Source organism: Monodelphis domestica, chromosome 3 (genome assembly GCF_027887165.1).
Source record: "Monodelphis domestica isolate mMonDom1 chromosome 3, mMonDom1.pri, whole genome shotgun sequence".
NCBI lineage: Eukaryota > Metazoa > Chordata > Mammalia > Didelphimorphia > Didelphidae > Monodelphis > Monodelphis domestica.
The window spans coordinates 31,542,639-31,562,112 of NC_077229.1; the positions used below are offsets into that span (position 1 = coordinate 31,542,639).

Genomic DNA, 19,474 nt, shown 5'->3' on the forward strand with positions numbered 1-19,474 from the left:
CTCAGGGTTACATAGTAAGTATCTGAGGTCAGATCTGAATTCAGGAAGATGTCTTCTTGACTGGTATTCTAGTGCTATTATTATCCATCCCCTTTTTATAGTTGTAGAAATCAAAGCAGGTAGATGTCAAATGACTTATCCAGGGCCACACAGTAAGTATCTGGGGCTAGATTTGAAGTTGTCTTCCTGATTCTCTGCCTTGGCACTTTACCCACTGCGCCAACTAGTAGTCCTAGTGCCTTGTATTTTCTTTGTATATAAAATGTACATATGCTCGTATATGCCCATTGTCTCCTCCAATAAAATGTAAGCTCTTTGAGGACAGGCCAGGTACCCCTTTTATCTCAGTACCTTTACTGGTTAGCACAGTAGCTGGCACATAGTAGGTGCTTAATAAGTAAATGCTTGTGGCCTGATTTAGCATCAGGGGTTCTCAGTCTCTTGGATGCAGCTCAGCTGGTTATAAAACAGTCTTCTCATGAGTCCAGCTCTTGGCTAGTAACTCTACCCTGCCTCTGGCACCCAGGGAGCCCTAACCAAGTGCCCTTGACGGTGCTCCTGATGTCAATGAAAGCTGACCACTTCTCCAGCAACAGGCACCCACGTTCATCTCCTCTCCTTTTGGATCTGCTTCCTACCTCCCACCCCAATGCCTCCCCCTCTCCCTCAGCCCAGCGTGGAGGGGCTTTGTGGGTGCCCTCCTCCCCCCATTGGTCTCTGTGGCCCCCCTCATCTGTTCTTAGAGCAGCTCTTAGCTCTTCCACTTTCCTAGTCCCAACCTCCCCTAGCCCAGCACTGGTGAATCCTGTCTCCCAGCAGTGCTGAGAAACAGTCAGCAGGAGTCAATGCTTCAGGCCTTAATGGAAATAGAGAATCAATTTTGCCCTCAAAGGCTCCCCCTCCCTCTTGTTTCCCGACTTCCCCGTCTGCCCCATCCCCTTGCCCTCCCCATTTGAGCCTCTCCAGTCAGAAGACTCTCTGGAGAGCTGCAATATGGCAGCTTCACTCAGGCGACGTGGCGGGAAGGACCCCTGAGAACTGGAGGAATACCTGGGAGAGGGAAGGACCCTAGACAGACCTCAGAGGCCAGGAAGCCAACCCTTCAGGCTGTAGATGAGAAAACAGAAGCCTAGAGAGGTTAAGTGGTTTGCCTGAAATAGATCTATAAATTCTCAGGTTGGCAGCTAGGTGGTGCCATAGTGCACAAAGTGCTGGGCTTGGAGTTAGGAGGCCTCATCTCCCCGAGTTCAAATCCAGCCTCAGACAGGAGCTGTGTGTAGGCAAGTCACTTAACCTTCTTCCTCATCTATAAAATGAGCTGGAGAGAGAAATGGCAAACCACTCCAATGTCACTGCCAAGAAAGCCCCAAATGGGGCCACGAAGAGTTGGACATGACTGAAATGACTGAGCAACAACAACTCAGGTGGGAAGGTGGTCAGGGGTGGAATGTGAGCCCAGTCAGGGGCCTGAGGGAGGGCCAGTGCTTCTCCAACCTCAGCCCCTCAAGACCAAGGACTTGTTTTCCTTTGCTTTATGTAGCCACCACCTAGTAGGTGCTTAATCTCTTTTAAACCCTTATCTTCTGGCTTAGATTCAATGCTAAGTACTGCTTCCAAGGCAGACACAGCTGGGAAGTGTCTGAGGTCAAATTTGAACCCAAGACCTCCCATTTCTAGGCCTGGCTCTCCATCCACTGAGCCACCCAGCTGCTCCCTGATAGAGAGATTTATTTAGTTTGAATGGTCAGGTGTCAGAGTGCAGGACCAAGCTGCCCCCTGGAACAGAAAAGGTTCAGGGGTTTTATATCCTAAAGGAATGGGGTCTACGTGACCTGGAAAGGAAAGGTGGGAGGGGATAAACAATGGGAACAAACAGAGGGACAACCCAGGGAGGAATGGGTGACATATTAAGGTGCCTTTGAGTCTGGGGACGTAAGCACAAGAATACATCATTCATGGCATCGTGATCATAAAGGTGGGTAAGTTACGTACCTCGTGAAACCTAGTGATGTTTGAGATGCAAACAGGAGGTTTTCCTCTGTGCTAAGACCCTTATAAAACTAGTGGAAACTAGAGAGAGGCAGAGGATCCTCTGTTTGTTCAGCCACCAGCACTGCAGGGGTGAAATTCCTCAAGTGACCTTTGACCTGGGATCTCTAGGGATTTGGGGTGTACAGGGGGACCCAGTGCCCACCTCCCAAGGGCAAGTCACTTGACCCCTATTGCCTAGCTCTTACCTCTCTTCTGCCTTAGAACCAATATACAGTACTGGGGGAATATACCGTATAAGGGAAGGTAAGGTTGTTTTTTTTTTTTAAAGTGAAATAGAAGTAAAGAGGCAGAGAAGTTTTAGACATGAGAGCTGGACTTGGGCAAAAGCACAAAGGTGGGAGATGTAATATGGTATATGGCGAACTATCTTCCTAAATTCTCGAGCCTTTCTCTTCTTTCCTTCCTGGAATCTGTGCCAGAGGGGAAGCTTGATGGCTGGACCCTTGAGGGGGTTCCGTGGGGCCCTTGTCCGGGGAATTTAGGCTGCTACCACCCTAGTTAGGGATAGTAATGATGCTAGTAATAAGAGGAATAATTAGATTATAGTTTCTATAGGGGAAAAAAATTAAAGTCTATCCTCCTCCTCGCCACCCTCAACCATGCTGCAAGGTGTTTTCAGACTGACTCTAAGATCAACTTCCCAGTGCTGGTGGCGAATCCCACCAGGTCTCTGGTTTCCCAAGCGAGAAACCTCAGGGTGGTTTTTGCCTCCTTAAGTATCTCTTAACTTCATCCCTCTAGTTCATGGCCAAATTAAAATTGTAATATTAAAATTAAAATTAAAAAATTAAAATTAAAAAATTGTAATATTGCCCATTGCTGCCACTGCCTTAGTCCAGCTTCCGTTTCTCTTCCTTGCCCAAAGGGATATAGGGAGTCAAGGTCTAGGTGCTCTATTAAGGGTGGGCAACATCCTTCGGAATAAGAAAATTTGGGTTCAAATCCAGACTTTGCCTTTTCCTCCTTCTGTGACTCTGGGCAAATCTAGGACTCTCAGCGTTATTATTCCTGAGAATTGTACTTGATCTCCTGTTTCTAGGTCTTTGGTCTAGGTGTTTCCTATGTCTGGAATATTTTCCATCTTCACTTTTGCCCACTTAAAATCTCTGATCGTCTGATTGTCTTTGAAGCTCTGTTCAAGGGCCATGTTTTATATGAGGTCTTTTCTGATCCCCACAGAAGCTAAGCACCCTGGCCCCTGCACCCTTCTCCCCATGCCAGGTACTGTGTATAGGAATCTCTTCCACATCACAGGGGTTAGGGGCTCTGAACTCCCACCATCTGGAAAATCCATGTAAAATTAAGAAAAAAACAACCTCTTACCTTTCATCTTAGAATGAATACTGTGTATTGGTTCCAAGGCAGAAGAGTGGTAATAGCTAGGCAATGGGGGGTCAAGTGACTTGCCCAGGGTCACACAGCTGGGAAGTGTCTGAGGCCAGATTTGAACCCAGGACCTCCCATTTCTGGGCCTGACTCTCGATCTACTGAGCCACTTAGCTGCCCTCCATGTCAAATTTTTTAGCCCTTTCTTTGTACCAGAGAAGTCTGAATTTTTTCTTTTTCTTTTATGGGGCATTTACAGTAAAAGAAATTGTGTGTATGGTATTAAAAGATAAATTATCTTGATATCACACAATACTCTACATATATGTTATACATTTGAGTCCCTAAACTTTCTGTGTAACCTGCTGACCTTTGTGTGTTGTCTGTGGCTTCTCCAAAACTCCACACTGCCCATTTTCATTTAATTTCTTATGCTGGCCTGTGGTAATATATTGAGGCCACAATGGGGAAAATGGTGATGTGGAAGGGATTACTTGTATTTGATTTGTAAATGTACCTGTTGTCTCTGCCATTAGCTCCTTGAGGGCAATGGTTATTTTCACTTTTGTCTTTGTACCCCCTTAACTTGGCACAAGGTCTGGAACATATAGTAAGTGCTTAATAAATTCCTTCTGACTGATTGGAAATCTAAAATAATCTCTTCTATAATATCTTCAATAAAGTGGCCTTCCAGCCTTTGCTTGAAGATGCCCATCTAGGGGGAATCCACTGTCCTCAAAGCAGACCATCCCATTAGATAGCTAATTATTAGGTTTCCAATTATTTTCTGAACTTGCCTTTCTATGAACCCTTATTGATTATAATTTTCATTGCATTATGATCTGAAAAAGTTGCATTTATTATTTCTGCTTTTCTGCATTTGGTCATGATGTTTTTTATGCCTCAGCACATGGTCAATCTTTGTACATGTACCATGTACTGCTGAAAAGAATGTATATTCCTTTTTATTCCTATTCAATTTTCTCTAGATATCTATTAACTCTAACTTTTCTAAGATTTCATTCACTTCCCTTACTTCTTTTGTATTTAATTTTTGGTTAGATTTATCTAGTGATAATTAATTATTAGGAAGTCCAAGATTTGTCAGTGTCTTTTGCCACTCTTTGTACCCCCAGCACTTAGCACAGTACCTGGCATGTAAGTCAGGTACTCTATTAATGTCTATCCAGTTCTGCTTTCTGGGTCTAAGCAGAACAAGACTTTTACCTTTTCCATAATGGTGTTCAAACATTTAAAAAAAATCTATCTTGTCTCCACCAATCACAATCACCTTTTCTCTATATGAGATAGCTAGTTCTTTCAATAAGTCTTCACAGGGCATGAACTCTCATCATTTGCTGTTTTTGCCCTTACACCAGACTATAGAACAGAGCTTAGGAAAGACATGCATTTGAGCTGATGGAGGTCCACACCAATTTATATTCTCTAACTTCAACTGGACCCTCACTAAAGAAAGTTAATGTTTTTTCTCTTTCCTAATGAATTTTCTTCTACTCTCAACAGAGACAGCACAAAACTTTCTCTTTTTTCCCCAAGTCTCCCACATCTTTCTTTCTCACGTTCTCTCAGTTATACTTTATTCAGAAAATAGATGACATTCAGAGGGAGGAGCCAAATTGTGGTTTACAGGCTGGGGACCCAGGTGAACTCCCCCAACATCCTCCTTCAAACAACTTTGGAATAACACCTCAAGTCAAATTTTGGAGCAACAGAGCCAGCATAAAGCCAGAGGGAGGCATTTTTCTAGGTTAAGACAACTTAGGAGGTCCGCAGGGGTCTGTAACATTGTGATTGGCACAGACTTGGATCATGGCAGGAGGATCATGGCAGGAGCGTCAATGATTGGCCTTGGAGGTGATCCTGACAACAACAGTAGCAACTGAAGCATCAGCAACAGAAACTTCAGGAGCTCTCAGCTCAGAGATGGTAAATGGGTCAGTATAACTGGTCAGAAAGACAGAAGACCCTTTGCTGGCACTGGGTGTAACTGGTGCTGATTGACAACTATATTGCTCATAAGTATTGAGTTCAGAGTGGAAAGGAGCATTTGTGCTCAGTCACAGGGGAGCAGGAGCCCTGGTTCCAGGGTCAGGAGGAGTGCTAGCACTTATGGCTGGAGGAGAGTAGAGGAGCACTAGCATTTAGAGCTGCAGGGGACCAGAGTCATTTCTTGGGTAAAGACCCACCAGAAAACAGACCAGCAGAGCAGTGACCATACTTCTCCCAAGATCACACCACATTGGGAGCCATACTCAGGATCACACAAGATTTAGTGTCTTCCATGTTAAAGGAATGGAAGGTTTGGAAAATGATACTTCAGAAGGCAAAGGAGATAAGATTACAACCAAGAATAACCTACCCAGAAAAACTGAGTATAATCCTTCAGTGGGGCTAAATGGCTATTTAATGAATTAGCAAACTTTCAAGCAATTCTGATGGAAAGATCATTGTTGAATAGAAAATCTGCCATTCAAACCCAAGATTCAAGAGACATATAAAAAGGGTAAACATGCAAGAGTAATCATAAGAGATTCATTAAACTGTTTGCATTCCTATGTGGGAAGATGACATTTGTAACTCCTGAGAACTTTATCATCTTTAGGGTAGTAAGAAAGAGTCCACATAGACAGAGGGCATAGGGATAAGTCAATCATGTTGGGACGATCTCCAAAAATAAATGTGGTGGTGAGGAAGAGGTATGCACTGGGAGAAGTGGGAAGGGAAAGGCAGAATGGGGAAAATTTTCTAACATAAAAGAGGCATGCAAAGAAAGAGCTTTTATAGTAGAGGGGGAAATAGGAAGGCAATGCTGAATCTCACTTTCATTGGAGTTGGTTCAAAGAGGGAAGTACATATATAATGTACATATATATATATACATACTCATATGGGTATAGAAATCTATTTTACACAAAAAGGAAATTGGAGAGGAGGAGATAAGAAATATGGGAGTGATGAAAGGAAGGTCAGATTAAGTCATGCAGTGATCAGAAGCAAAACAGTTTTTTGAAGAGGGACAGGATAAAAAGAGCGAGAGGGATAAACAAAAGACAATAGGATGGAGGGAGATGCACAGTTAATAATAATAATTGTGAATGTAAATGGGGTGAAATAACATAAAATGGAAGTAGCAGAATGAATTAGGAACCAGAATCCAACAATTTGCTGACTACAAGAGATGAAATTGAAATAGAAAGAAATAAAAAAAAAGTTAAAATAAGGGCCTTGGAGCAGAATCTATTATGTTTCAACTGAAATAAAAAAGGAAAGGGAAATAATTATGATCCTAGGTAAAGCAAAAGCAAAACAGACCTTATTAAATGAAGTAATCAGGGAAACTACATTTTGCTAAAAGGTAACATAGGCAATGAAGTAATAGAAAAATTTCTTACAATAATTTTCTCTGATAAAGGCTTCATTCATATAGGGAACTCAATCGAATTTATAAAAATAAGAGCCATTCCTCTATTGATAAAAGGTCAAAGATATGAATAGGCAGTTTTTAGAAGAAGAATTCAAAGTTATCTATAGTCATGAGAAAAAAAATCTCTAAATTACTCTTTTGGGGGAATTCTCCCTGCCTTTATTTTCTCTCTTAGAATCACTACTAAGTATCAGTTCCAAGGCACAAGAATGATGAGGGCTAGGCAATCAGAGTTAAGTGACTTGCCCAGGATCACACAGTTAGGAAGTATTTGAAGTCAGATTTGAACTTAGGACCTCCCATCTCTAGGACTAGCTCTCTATCCACGGAGTCACTTTCGTGCCCCTCTAAATCACTATTAATTAGAGCAAGGGAAGTTAAAATAACAGTAAGGTACCACCTCACATCTATCAGAAACGAAAAATGCTAGAGGGGATGAGAGGAAATAGGTACATCAATGAATTGTTGGTGAAATAGTGAGCAGGTCCAACTATTCTGAGGAATAATCTGGAACTATGACCAAAAAACTATAATACTATGCATACTCTTTGTTCCACTAATTCCACTACTAGGGATCTGTACCCCAAAGAGACCTATATGTGCAAAAGGAAAAAAGGAAAAGGACCTATATGTACAAAAATATTTATAGTAGCTCTTTTTAGAAATTGAAGGAATGCTCATCAATTGGGGAATGGCTGAACAAGTTGTGACATATGATTGTGATGGAGTACTATTGTGCTATATGAAATGATGAGGGAGGTGGTTTCAGAAAAACAAGATCTATATGAACTGATGCAAAGTGAAGTGAGAAGAACCAAGAGATCACTGTGCGCAGTAACAACAGTGTTGTAATGATGATCAACTGTGAAAGACTTAGCTACTCTAATCAGTTCAATAATCCAAGACAATTCCAAAGGATCCATAATGAAAAAATGCTGTGTACCTCCAGAAAGAGAACTGATGAACTGTGGTACACATTGAAGTATATATTTTTTTTCATTTTTTTGTGATATGTGATATGTCTTGTTTCATCTCAGTCTCCTTTGCTGGTTCACTAATCATATCATGCCCTCTAATTGTGGATGTCCATCAAGTCCCTTTTCTCCTGTCTCTCTATTTTCTTACTCTCTGGTATCACTAGATAGACCATTAAAATATCTATGCAGATGCCTTCCTGATCTATGTCCCAAGCCCAAACCCATCTCTTAAACTCCAATCTAATGCCACCAATTGCTTACTGGGTATTTAAATCTGAATAGCCCACGGATATCTCAAATTCAACATATCCTAAATAAAAATTCTTACCTTCTTTTCTTCTAGCTTCCCCCAACTCATTCTTCCTCCAAACTCTCTTTCACACTAGAGAGTGGCCCTCCTTTACCAAGTTTGCAAGTTCAGCGCCATCCTTTACATTTCACTCTCCTTGATGCTACATATTCAATAAGTAACTACATCTTCCAGGTTCTTTGCTCACATTTCTAACATCCAACTTTCCCCGTCTACTCTAATGACCGCCATACTATTTCAGGCTTTCATCACTTTTCACCTGGACTGTTGTACTCAGAAATGTGCTGTTAAATATTTAATAATTGACTTTCCCCCCCAAAAGTATGCATGACACACTTTTAAATTTAATCAGCATCATTAACATTTTCTCCATCACCGTCTTAGGTCTAGACAATCAATAAAACAAATCCAACCCTCATTTGTAGTATCTGACAATTTCCAAGGTAAACGTACACACTGAAAATGTAAAAATTGGCTCTGAATAGCTGGCAGATTGGTGGTACAGTGGATAGAATGCTGAGCCTGCAGTTGAAAGGACCTGAGTTCAAATTTGACTTCAGACACTTAGTAGCTGTGTGACTCTGGGCAAGTCTCTTAATCCTGTTTGCCTTAGTTTTCTCATCTGTAACTTGAACTGGAGAAGGAAATGACCAACTACTCCTGTATGTTTACTGAGAAAACCCCAGATGGTGTCACAAAGAGCCACATGACTAAAAGAACAACTTGATAGCCAGTACAAGCTAGTTCCAGCATGCCTGTGGTTCCTATAGTTGTCTTATTGCTCTCCTTTCCTTCTCTCCCCATCACCCCTTTCTAATCCATCTTCCACATGGCTATTCAATGTGATTTTTCTAAAAGCAGAGATCTCAATGTATCTCTTTCTAATCCACAAATCTTGTGATTCCCTATTTCCTCTAAAATCAGGTTTAAACACCCCTCTTTGCATGTAAAATCCATCACAACTTAGGTCTAACCTACCTTTCTTGCCTTATTATACATCACTCCCCTGCCTGTGCTCTATGGTCTAGACAAACTCACTTCACTATTCCTCACACTTGAAAACATCTCCCATCTCTTTGCCTTGCTCTTCCTACTCAACCCCTTTGGCAATCCCTTGTTTCCTTCAAGATTCAGCTCAAATATCCTCTATAAGAAGCCTTTCCCCATGTCACCAGTTCCCTGTACTCTCCTTCCAAGAATGGTTTTGTCTTTATTTTCTACATAGTCTACGTATATTTGTTGTACATATTATCTCTCCTAATAAAAGGAAAGTTCTTTGAGGGAATGGACAGTTTTGTTTTTTATCTTGATGTCCCAAGCTTGTAACCCAGTGATTGGCATAGAGTATGTGATTAATTAAGTCTGACAGATTAATGCTTTTGGATTCTCCCGAGATTATTTGCATCCTACCTAAAGTATGGGATCTGGAACTGAACATGGTACTCAGTCTAACCTTTCTGGGTCTGTTTCTTTCTTGGTAAAGTGATGACACTGGATTATATGACCTTTAACATCCATTCCAACTTGAATATTCTATGAATTTTTGATTCGACGGTCCCTTCCAACTAAAATGTTTATGTTCAGAGATCTTTCCAAGTTGACTTTCTGGGTTCTAAGCCCCCTTTTAGCTCTGACCCACCCTGTGTTTTTATGGTTCTTCCTAACTTTGGGTTCCAAGGTACTTCCCAGCTCTGATATTCCGTCTTCTAATATTCCTCCCTCTCTGACTTTTCATATTCTAAGGTTCCCTCCAGCTCTTACATTCTGTGTCCTAAGGGCCTCCCAACTTTGACATTTTGCATTCTAAGGACCTTCTTAATTCTGACATTCTATGCTGTAATGTTCTATGTTCCAAGATTCTTTCCAGCTCCTCCATTTTCTGTTCCAACATTCCTCCCATCCATGACTATCTATTTAAGGTTCTCTCCAGCATTGATACTCTCTGTTCTAATGTCCCTCTCACTTCTGATATTGTCTATTTTTTAAAATCCCATACCTTCCATAATGGAATCAATACTGGGTATTGGTTCCCAGGCAGAAGAGTGGTAAGGGCTAGGCAATGGGGGTGAAGTGACTTGCCCAGGGTCACACAGCTGGGAAGGGTCTGAGGCCAGATTTGAACCTACGACCTCCCATCTCTGGGCCTGGCTCTCAATCCACTGAGCCACCCAGCTGCCCCCTGACACTGTCTATTTGAACATCTTTCTTAATTCTGATACGATGTGTTCTAAGGTCTGTCAGGTCTGACATTCTATGCTTTATAATTTTCTCTCTGTTTTGATCATCTGTTTTTTAAAGATTCTTCCTGGATTTAACACTCTGTATTCTCTCTTCCAGCTCAGTTACATGGCTTAATATTTTACATTTTAAGATCATTTCCAGATTTAACATTCTAAGTTTTGGGGTCCCTTTCAGATGTGATCTCTGTGATCAGGCTGAACTTGTAATTCCCAAGCCTATGTTGTTCGTTCCATCATCACTCTGCCTTCTTTGAAGACCACTAAGTGCCACTATTCAAGGAAGACCAATCTGGATAGTTGGAGAAATCTTTCCAGAAGCCAAGGGAAAATGGCAAACAGAGTCAATCTGTTTACAACACGGACTTAACCCGGAGAATCAGCCCTGACTTTTATTCCCAGAAGCCTGAGAGAAATCAGGCCGCCAGCCTACTGAAAATCAGGCTGTCAGTTTTTTGAACATCAGGAGACAGATGTTCAGTGGCTTCGAAGGGTCAATAGGGCATTCGAGGAGGAATAGGCCCCTTTGGAAAGGACAGGAAAAGAAATCGGCTTACCCGTCTACCGCGAAATGGACCACACAAGAGATGGCGATGATCAGAAGGCCAATGATGATTGACGCAATAGCAACCCACTTGGCGTTTCGGCCCAGTCTCTTTGACCCTTCTATGTCACCTTGGTTAAAGCTGTTTAGAGACTGCAGGACAGAAAGGGAGAGCTGGTGACAATAGGGCATTGATATAGAAATAGACCCAATGATCCCTACAGCTGAACTGTCTTGGCGATCAAGTTTCCAAGAGTTGGCCATCTTGAATGCCAAGATACCCCTTTTGGTGATGGCTTGATGCTTTCCCTTTTCCCTTACTGAGCCCTCTTTCCTTCCTATGACACAGGAAGCATGGTGGAGTTGGAGGTTCAAATTTCCCCTCTTTTATTTACCAGCTGTGTGCACATGGGCAGGTCACGTCATCTCTCTGACCTGAGGTTTCTTCATCTTTATAATGAACATAATAATGTTACCTCCTAGAGCTATTTTAATGCCCACATGAAATATGTGTAAGATCTTTTATAAAATGCAATCCGTGATACTTCCTACGTTCTCAAAAGCTGAGTGACTGGCCAAAATTCACAAAGAAAAAAAAAACGCTCAGGCTTAAGTCTTTAAGTTTCTAGGCAGCAGAGTATAGCACATAGAGTTCTGGATTTCAAGTCAGGAAGTTCTAGGGTCACCTTTTGGCTCTGACTGTCACTAGCTGTAGTAACACCACTTCTTTGAGGCTCAGTTTTCTTATCTGTGAAATGGGGATAATATAACCTATCTCATATGGCTATTGTGAGAACTTAAGTTCCTTCTATGTGCCAGACACTATGCTATAGAGAAAGGCAGTAATAGTCCCTGCTCTCGAGGAGCTCACAGTCTAATGACAGAGACAACATGCAAACAGACAACTATATTCACCTAAGCTATAGACAGAGTAAGGAGAAGATAATCTCAGAGGAGAGCATCAGGGTGGCACCATGGTGCACAGGAAGACTCATCTTGCTGAGTTCAAGTCTGGTTTCAGTTTCTTACTGGCTGTGTGGCCTTGGGTAGGTCACTTAACTCTACCTCAGTTTCCTCATCTGTAAAACAGACTGGAGAAGAAAATGACAAACCATTCTTGTATCTCTGCCTAGAAAACCTCAGATGGGATCACAAAGAGTTCAACACAATGGAGAATGACTGAACAACAACGAGAGAAGATTGGAGGCAGAAATGGGGGGGAACAGATTCCAGATAAGGGGGATAGCTAGAAAAAATGTATTGAGGGATGGAGTGTCTTGGGCAAAGAACAACAAGGACTTATTGATGTTGATGTTACTTATTGAAAAACACATAGATGGGAATAATGTATAAGAGGACTGGATAGGCAGAGGGATTTAGGTTAGGAAAGGCTTTGAATGCCAAACAGAATATTTTGTGTTTGCAATAGGAAATTTATTGAATAAACTGGAGTCTGTCTACTGAGTAAGGAGATAACATGGTCAAGAATGCACTTTATGAAGGTTACTTTGAGTTGAGTGGAAGATGGACTGGAGTGATGAGAAACCAGAGGCAGGGAGGCCAACCAGCAGGCTATTTAAACAGTTAGGGCACAAGAAGACAAAGACCTGTGCCAGGATGATGGCAGTGTCAGAGGGGAGAAGGGAGTGTATTTGAGAGTATCTGTGAAGGTAGAATCTACATAATTTGGCAATAGATTGAATATAGGGGGTAAAATAGAATGAGAAGTTGGGGGTTACTCCTGATTGTGACCCTGGGTGACAACAAAGCTGGGGATATCTTTGACAGTAATAAGAAAGTGAGGGAGATCCTGGGTTCAAATCTGGCCTCAGACACTTCCCAGCTGTGTGACTCTGGGCAAGTCACTTAATCCCCACTGCCTAGCCCTTACCACTCTTCTGCCTTGGAACCAATACCCAGTATTGATTCTAAAATGGAAGATGAGGGTTTTAAAAAAGCGAGGAAGAGGGGAGGATTGGAGCTAGTGGGATCAGTTTTGGACATGGTCGAGTATGAGGTATCTTTAAGACATCTAGTTGGAGATGTGAGGTAAATATTGATATTTTTGGACTTGATTTAAAAATTATTTTAAAAATATTTTCCATGGTTATGTGATTCATCTTCTTTCCTTCCCCCTTTCCCTTCCTCCTCTCAGAGCTGACAAGCACTTCCACTGGGTTATACAAATGTTATCACTTGATGCCCATTTCCATATTTTCATTTTGCTATAAAACAATCCTTTGAAACCCAAATCCCAAATCCTATACCTATGTTAACAAATGATAAGTCATGTGTTTTTCTTCTGTGTTTCTCCTCCCACCATTCTTTCTCTCCATATGTACAACATTCTTTCTCAAAGTCCATCCAGGTTGTCCTGTACATTTCTACTAGTAGTAAAGTCCCTGACACTGGATAGTTCCACAATGTTTCACTTTCTGTGTACAATGCTCTCCTGGTTCTGCTCCTTTCACTCTGCACCCATTCCTGGAGGTCGTTCCAGTTCACGTGGAATCCCTCCAGTTCATCATCCCTTTGAGCACAATAGTACTCCATCACCAACAGATACCACAATTTCTTCAGCCATTCCCCAATTGGAGGGCATCCCCTCATTTTCCATTTTTTTGCCACCACAGAGTGCAGCTATGAATATTCTTGTACAACCCTTTTTATTATCTCTTTGGGGTACAAACATAGTAGTGGTATTGCTGGCTCAATTCTTTCTTTTAAAGCCCTTTGGGCATAATTCCAAATTGCCTTCCAGAATGGTTGGATCAATTTACAACTCCACCAGCAATGTATTAGTTGGACTCAATTTTTTGATGTTTTAGATCAGAAAGGAGTACCCCACCCTTTACTGCCTTCTGTGATAAGCTTATCATCAAGATATGAAAATAAGAGCAGCTTATAGCCCTTTACTGTTAGGTAGCACAGTTAGGTAGCACAATGAATAGAGCAATGGACTTTGCAGTCAGACTTAATTTCAAGTCCTGCCTCAAATATTTACCAGCTGTGACCGCAAGAAATACACTTAACTTCTTTCTGCCTCAGTTTTTACCCCCCAGCTGCTAATATTTCTCCTTGGGGGATATACCTTCAATCAATCTTGTCTCTATTTATATGCCAACATATCTCTTTTTTTTCAAACCCTCACCTTCTGTCTTGGAGTCAATACTGGGTATTGGTTCTAAAGCAGAAGAGTGGTAAGGGCTAGGAAATGGGGGTCAAGTGATTTGCCCAGGGTCACACAGCTAGGAAGTGTCTGAGGCTAGATTTGAACCCAGGACTTCCTGTCTCTGGGCCTGGCTCTCAATCCACTGAGCAACCCAGCTGCCCCCTGCCTCAGTTCTTTCAGTTGTAAAATGACTGTAATAATACCACCTTCCTCGCTGGTTGTTGTGAAGATCAAATGAGATAATGTTCATAAAACAGTTAGCATAAGACCTGACACATAGTAGGGACCATGTAAATATTAGCTATTGTTGTTATAATTAGTCTTAGATTCATGGAGCAGTTACTGTCCAGGGTGCTGACACAGTCAGTGATACCACCAAAGCCCAGTTGGCTGATGTTTGAACTTGCCTTCTTAGCTCTAGGCACATGGAATCGCCACTGGATATTACTCCAGCTGGCATTCCTCTATTTCTTTCTTTCTTTCCCCCATCATGGACTATTATGGACTGAGACTATGTTGATGATGATTACAGTCAATACCTTACCTTTCCTCTTAATGACACCAATGATTTTAATCTTCAGATCCCAACTCTTCAATTACAAACTCTTCTCCCTTTCCTCATGGTACATTAAGCACAATTACGCATGTGACAAATTCTAAGCCAAGGAGACGCCCAATAATACCACACATCTTTCTACTTCCATTAACTGATGCATCTCTGCCAACTTAGTCAGCATTCGGTCACAGGCACAGAGACGCAGAATTAAAGGTGGGGCTGGTTGCCAGATTCCAGATGTGAAGCGATTGGCACCGGGCATCCCAGTCTTCGGAGACTTTCAAATGCATTCAGTCCTTGAAATCCCTGCCCTTAACGTGTCCTTAACATCCTCTGCCTTGAACACAGCAGGTACTTTTGCCTAATGTTGAATGATTGTTTGTTGTTCAATGTTTGTTGAAACCAAATAAATAATAAATGTTTATAGAATTGAATTTAACTCAAGATTCAAGGAAGGTTAAGAGGCCAAGTTTTTCTACACTTATTATTGTTGTTGTTGATGCTGTTATTATCACTCCTGCTTTATTGAAATCCCCCTTTTTTGCATTAAAAACTAAAAATGGCAGCTATACTTTGTTTTCCATCATCTTCATTTCCAAATACACCCCTTTCCCTTCCCCTAACAGAGCCATCCCTTGTGATAAGGAGTAAAAAGAAAGGATGACTATAACATTTCAGTAAAACTAACCAATCCATGGTAAATAGTTCTAACACAAAGAAAGATGGGAGCTGTATTTTCTCAACTCTTCTTTGGGGGTCAAGCTTGGCCACTACAATTTTTTTTGGAACCCTTATCTTATGTCTTAGAATCAATATGTAGCATTGATTCTAATATCTATATTCATTAAATTCAATTCAATTATAATATCTAATTCAGTACTACATATTGATTCCTTTTTTTTTCAAACCCTCCCCTTCTGTCCTAGGATCAATACTGTGTATTGGTTCCAAGGCAGAAGAAAGATAAGGGCTAGGCAATGGGGATCAAGTGACTTGCCCAGGGTCACACAGCTGGGAAGTGTCTGAGACCAGATTTAAACCCAGGACCTCCCATCTTTAGGCCTGACTCTTAATCCACTGAGCTACCCTGCTTCCCCTACTACATATTGATTCTAAGGCATAATAGTTAGGGCTAGGCAAAGGAAGTTAAGTGGCTTGTCCAGGGTCATACAGAAAGGAAGTGTCTGAGGCCAGATTTGAACCCAGGACCTCCCATCTCTAGACCTGACTCTATCCTCTGAGTCACCTAGCTACTCCCTTGGCCATTATAATTTCTTGTTTGTTGTTCAGTTGCTCAGTCATGTCTGACTCTTCCTGCCCCATGGACCATTGCCATCCCTTGGGTTTTCTCAGCAAGGATATTGGAATGGTTTGCCATTTCCTTCTCCCGTGGATCCAGTGGAGTGGTTCTTATTACATCATTTATTTTCATTTGTTTAGTTATTTCCATTTACACTATTGTAATCATTGTGGATAGTGTCCATGATTTCACAACAATTCCTATAGATCTTCTCATGCTTCTCAGAATTTAGCATATGGCACAGCAAGAGTTCATTAAATTCAAGTAATGCAATTTATAAAGAAGAATAGGAAAGAGGCTCATGTAAGAACCTGCTAGTTTCTGTTATGGAGCTTTTAAAATGTAAATAATAAATATGTCTCTAAGTTAAATCAATCAGAGTAGTAGCAAAATGAGCCGGAGAAGGAAATGGCCAACCACTTCAGTATCTTTGCCAAGAAAACTCCAAATGGGGTCAGGAAGAATCAGACATGGCTGAATACAAGTATTTTTTTCTTTTTGGAATGGCATCTAGGTGGCACAGTGGATAGAACATCATGCCTTGGAATCAGGAAGACTCAGATCCTTACTCGCCGTGTGACCCTGGACAAGTCACTTATCCTGTTGGCCTCAGTTTTCTCATCTGTAAAATGAACTGGAGCAGGAAATGGCAGACTACTCTAGTATCTTTGCCAAGAAAACCCCAAATGGGGTCACAAAGAATCAAATGCAACTGAACAACACTAATCTTTGTCTCTCTCTTGCTGTCTCTGTTTCTGTCTTTATTTCTCTCTGTCTCTGTCTCTGTCTCTGTCTCTGTCTCTGTCTCTGCCTCTCTCTCTCTCTCTCTCTCTCTCTCTCTTTCTCTCTCTCTCTCTCCTCTTCCTCCCTCCCTCCCTCTCTCTCTCTCTCTCTCTCTCTCTCTCTCTCTCTCTCTCTCTCTCTCTCTCTCTCTCGCTCCCTCTCTGTCTCTGTCTCTCTGTCTCTCTCTGTCTCTCTCTGTCTCTCTCTGTCTCTGTCTCTCTGTCTGTCTCTGTCTCTGTTTCTCTCTCCTTCTCTCTCTCTCTCTGTCTCTCTATCTGTCTCTCTCTCTCCCCCTGTTCCAAGTGGTTTAAGGTGGATGCAAACGTGAATCATGACATACTACAATCTCAGTTTTAGTGTTATTAATATGATTAGTGCACTAGGACTCAGAGGGAAATTTAATGACAAGTGCTTGCATCTTCGGTCGGCTTACATACTTCCTATGTAATGTTGAACAAGTCACGTAGTTTTCCTTGTCTTTTTTGCTTGTGGAATCAGAGGATTGGGCTTGATGGCTTCTGAGATTTCCCCCAGTTTTCATTCTATCCTCTAAGGGTTAGCAAGGCCATGCCACGTTCTCTTCTCGGACAGGGGAAGGAAACCTAGTCTCATAGTGAAAGTCCACTTCCTTAGTTCCTGTCTCTTTCTCTCTGTGAGGGATCTTCATGGTCCAGCTCTGGGTACTGTGGAAACAGTTCTGCTGTTGGAAGACCTGGGTTTGAATTTCATTTTTGATACTTATTACCTGGGTGACTTTGGTTTAATGTACTGAGTCACTTAAGTCACTTAACATTTCTGGTTCTCAATTCCCCCATCTGTAAAGTAAAAGTGATTCTACTAGATGCCTTTGGAAGGCTTTCCTTCTTCAATTCCATGAATCTTTCTGGTGTTAGGGCCAGTTCTTGTACTCCTAAAACCTTACAATAAGTCAGTAAAATCAGAGGAAATACAGTTACAGAGCATTAATGTTATCTTTGGATATCTGGCTGGCGTCAGAGATTTAGAGCTGGGAGTGATTAAGTCTAACCCACTTATTTTACAAATGAAGAAACTGAGGCCCAGAGAGGTTGTAACCTGCCCAAATTCACCCAAGTAATAAATGGAAGTCAAGGTTTGAACTCGGGTCCTGTAAAAGAGGGCTCTGCCCTTCCCACTATACCGCAGCATGCTGAGGAGTTTTGTATTTTATCGAGGGGTGATAGTGAGCCACATAAAATTCTTGAGGAAGGGTCTGATACCGTAGTCAGATGCTGGCTTGAGGAAGAGCAGTTCAGGTGTCAGTATGTTCTACCCCAGGTGTAGAGGAAGAACTAGATGATGGACAAATCTTGCTTCTGCTTCTGGTTTATTAAAGATCATTCGAAATCAAGGAATAAAGAGGTTACAAAATAAAAACCATGTGCCCATGGCTGGTTAGCCATTTAAGCCATCCCTACTCACCACCATCACTGCTGATTGTTGCCCCAAAAAAGAGGACGTGGGGAGGAGTTACTGTCAGTTAAATACCAATAATGTGATCCCACCAAAGTGGAGACGCAGGAGAGATTATAGGGAATTTTGGGAAATACTAAGGACTTCTGGGAAATGAAGTCAAAGGTTGGAAATCTCCATTTATACAGTGAACATGGTTACATTTCTCTAGATTTCCATTTCCTCATGTGTAAAATGAGGAGCTGAACCTGGATGGCCTCTTATGTCCTTCCAGGTCCGGATTTATGATCTTACATATCTAGTTTCCAAATGTGCGCTTTCCTAACTCCGTGATTTATGGAGGTTTAAGGCCCCTGCTAAGTCCACAGCTCTGTGGTGCCATGGGAGAACTGGCTACTTGCTCATGTAATCTGACCCTCGGTACCTTATTTTAAGGAGCCAAGTGCCTTGTGGCTCTTTGTAATTCTTTTTTTTTTTTTAAACCCACACCAAGTATTGGTTCTAAGACAGAAGAGCAGTAAGGACTAGGCAATTGGAGGTCCGATTTGAACCCAGGATCCCCTGTCTCCAGGCCTGGCTCTCTAGCCACTGAGCCTCTCAGTGGCCCTTTGCCAGTCCTAATCTTTCTCCAGAGCTACAGACCTGCATCTCTGCCTGCCTATGAGATATGGCAAACCCCGAGTCCTGTAGACACCTCAAACTAGCTGCCCCATACTTTGTTTTTTAAACTCTTACCTTCCGTCTTAGAGTCAATACTGTGTATTGGCTCCAAGGCAGAAGGGTGGTAAGGGCTAGGCAACGGGGGCCAAGTGACTTGCCCAGGGTCACACAGCTAGGAAGTGTCTGAGTCCAAATTTGAACCCAGGACCTCCCCTCTCTAGGCTGCCCCCTGCCCCATACTTTTTGAGGGCCAAGAGCTGCAAGTTGCTTCTGCTCCATCAGAGAATCAAGTTCTATAGAAAGGATATTTGTCTTCCAAATCCCTCCTGTAAGGCTTGTGAAATCATGTCAGCTCCTATAAGCCTCTCCGTGAAGCCCCCCACAGGAGGGAGCCACCTCTGCGCTTCTTCCCCGCAATGCATTATTCATCATAGAACTGGAGAAAATTGGATGGTTCTGCTCAGTCAGCAGCCTCCAAGCAGACAAAGGTCACCGGCCCCAGAGAAGGGTGCAGCTGCTTTCTCTCCCACAGTCAATACAGATGACATCTTCCTGGTTCCTGCACCTACTTATTTCTGGCTTATTTATGCCCCCCCCTGCCTCCGCCCCAGCAGGGACACACGATACCCAAACACCTGGGGAGGAAACTAGGTTGGGAGCAGGTTGGCTCTTTGGACCTCT

General features: G+C 42.1%; 1 protein-coding gene across 1 annotated transcript in view; it reads right to left on the minus strand.

Moving 5' to 3' along the window:
- TMEM233 (transmembrane protein 233) overlaps positions 1–19,474 on the minus strand; it is a 66,212-nt gene that overhangs the window by 8,134 nt on the left and 38,604 nt on the right. The window contains exon 2 of the mRNA XM_007490327.2: positions 10,905–11,044. Coding sequence (XP_007490389.1) covers positions 10,905–11,044 — 140 coding nt within the window. The remainder of the gene's footprint in view (positions 1–10,904; positions 11,045–19,474) is intronic.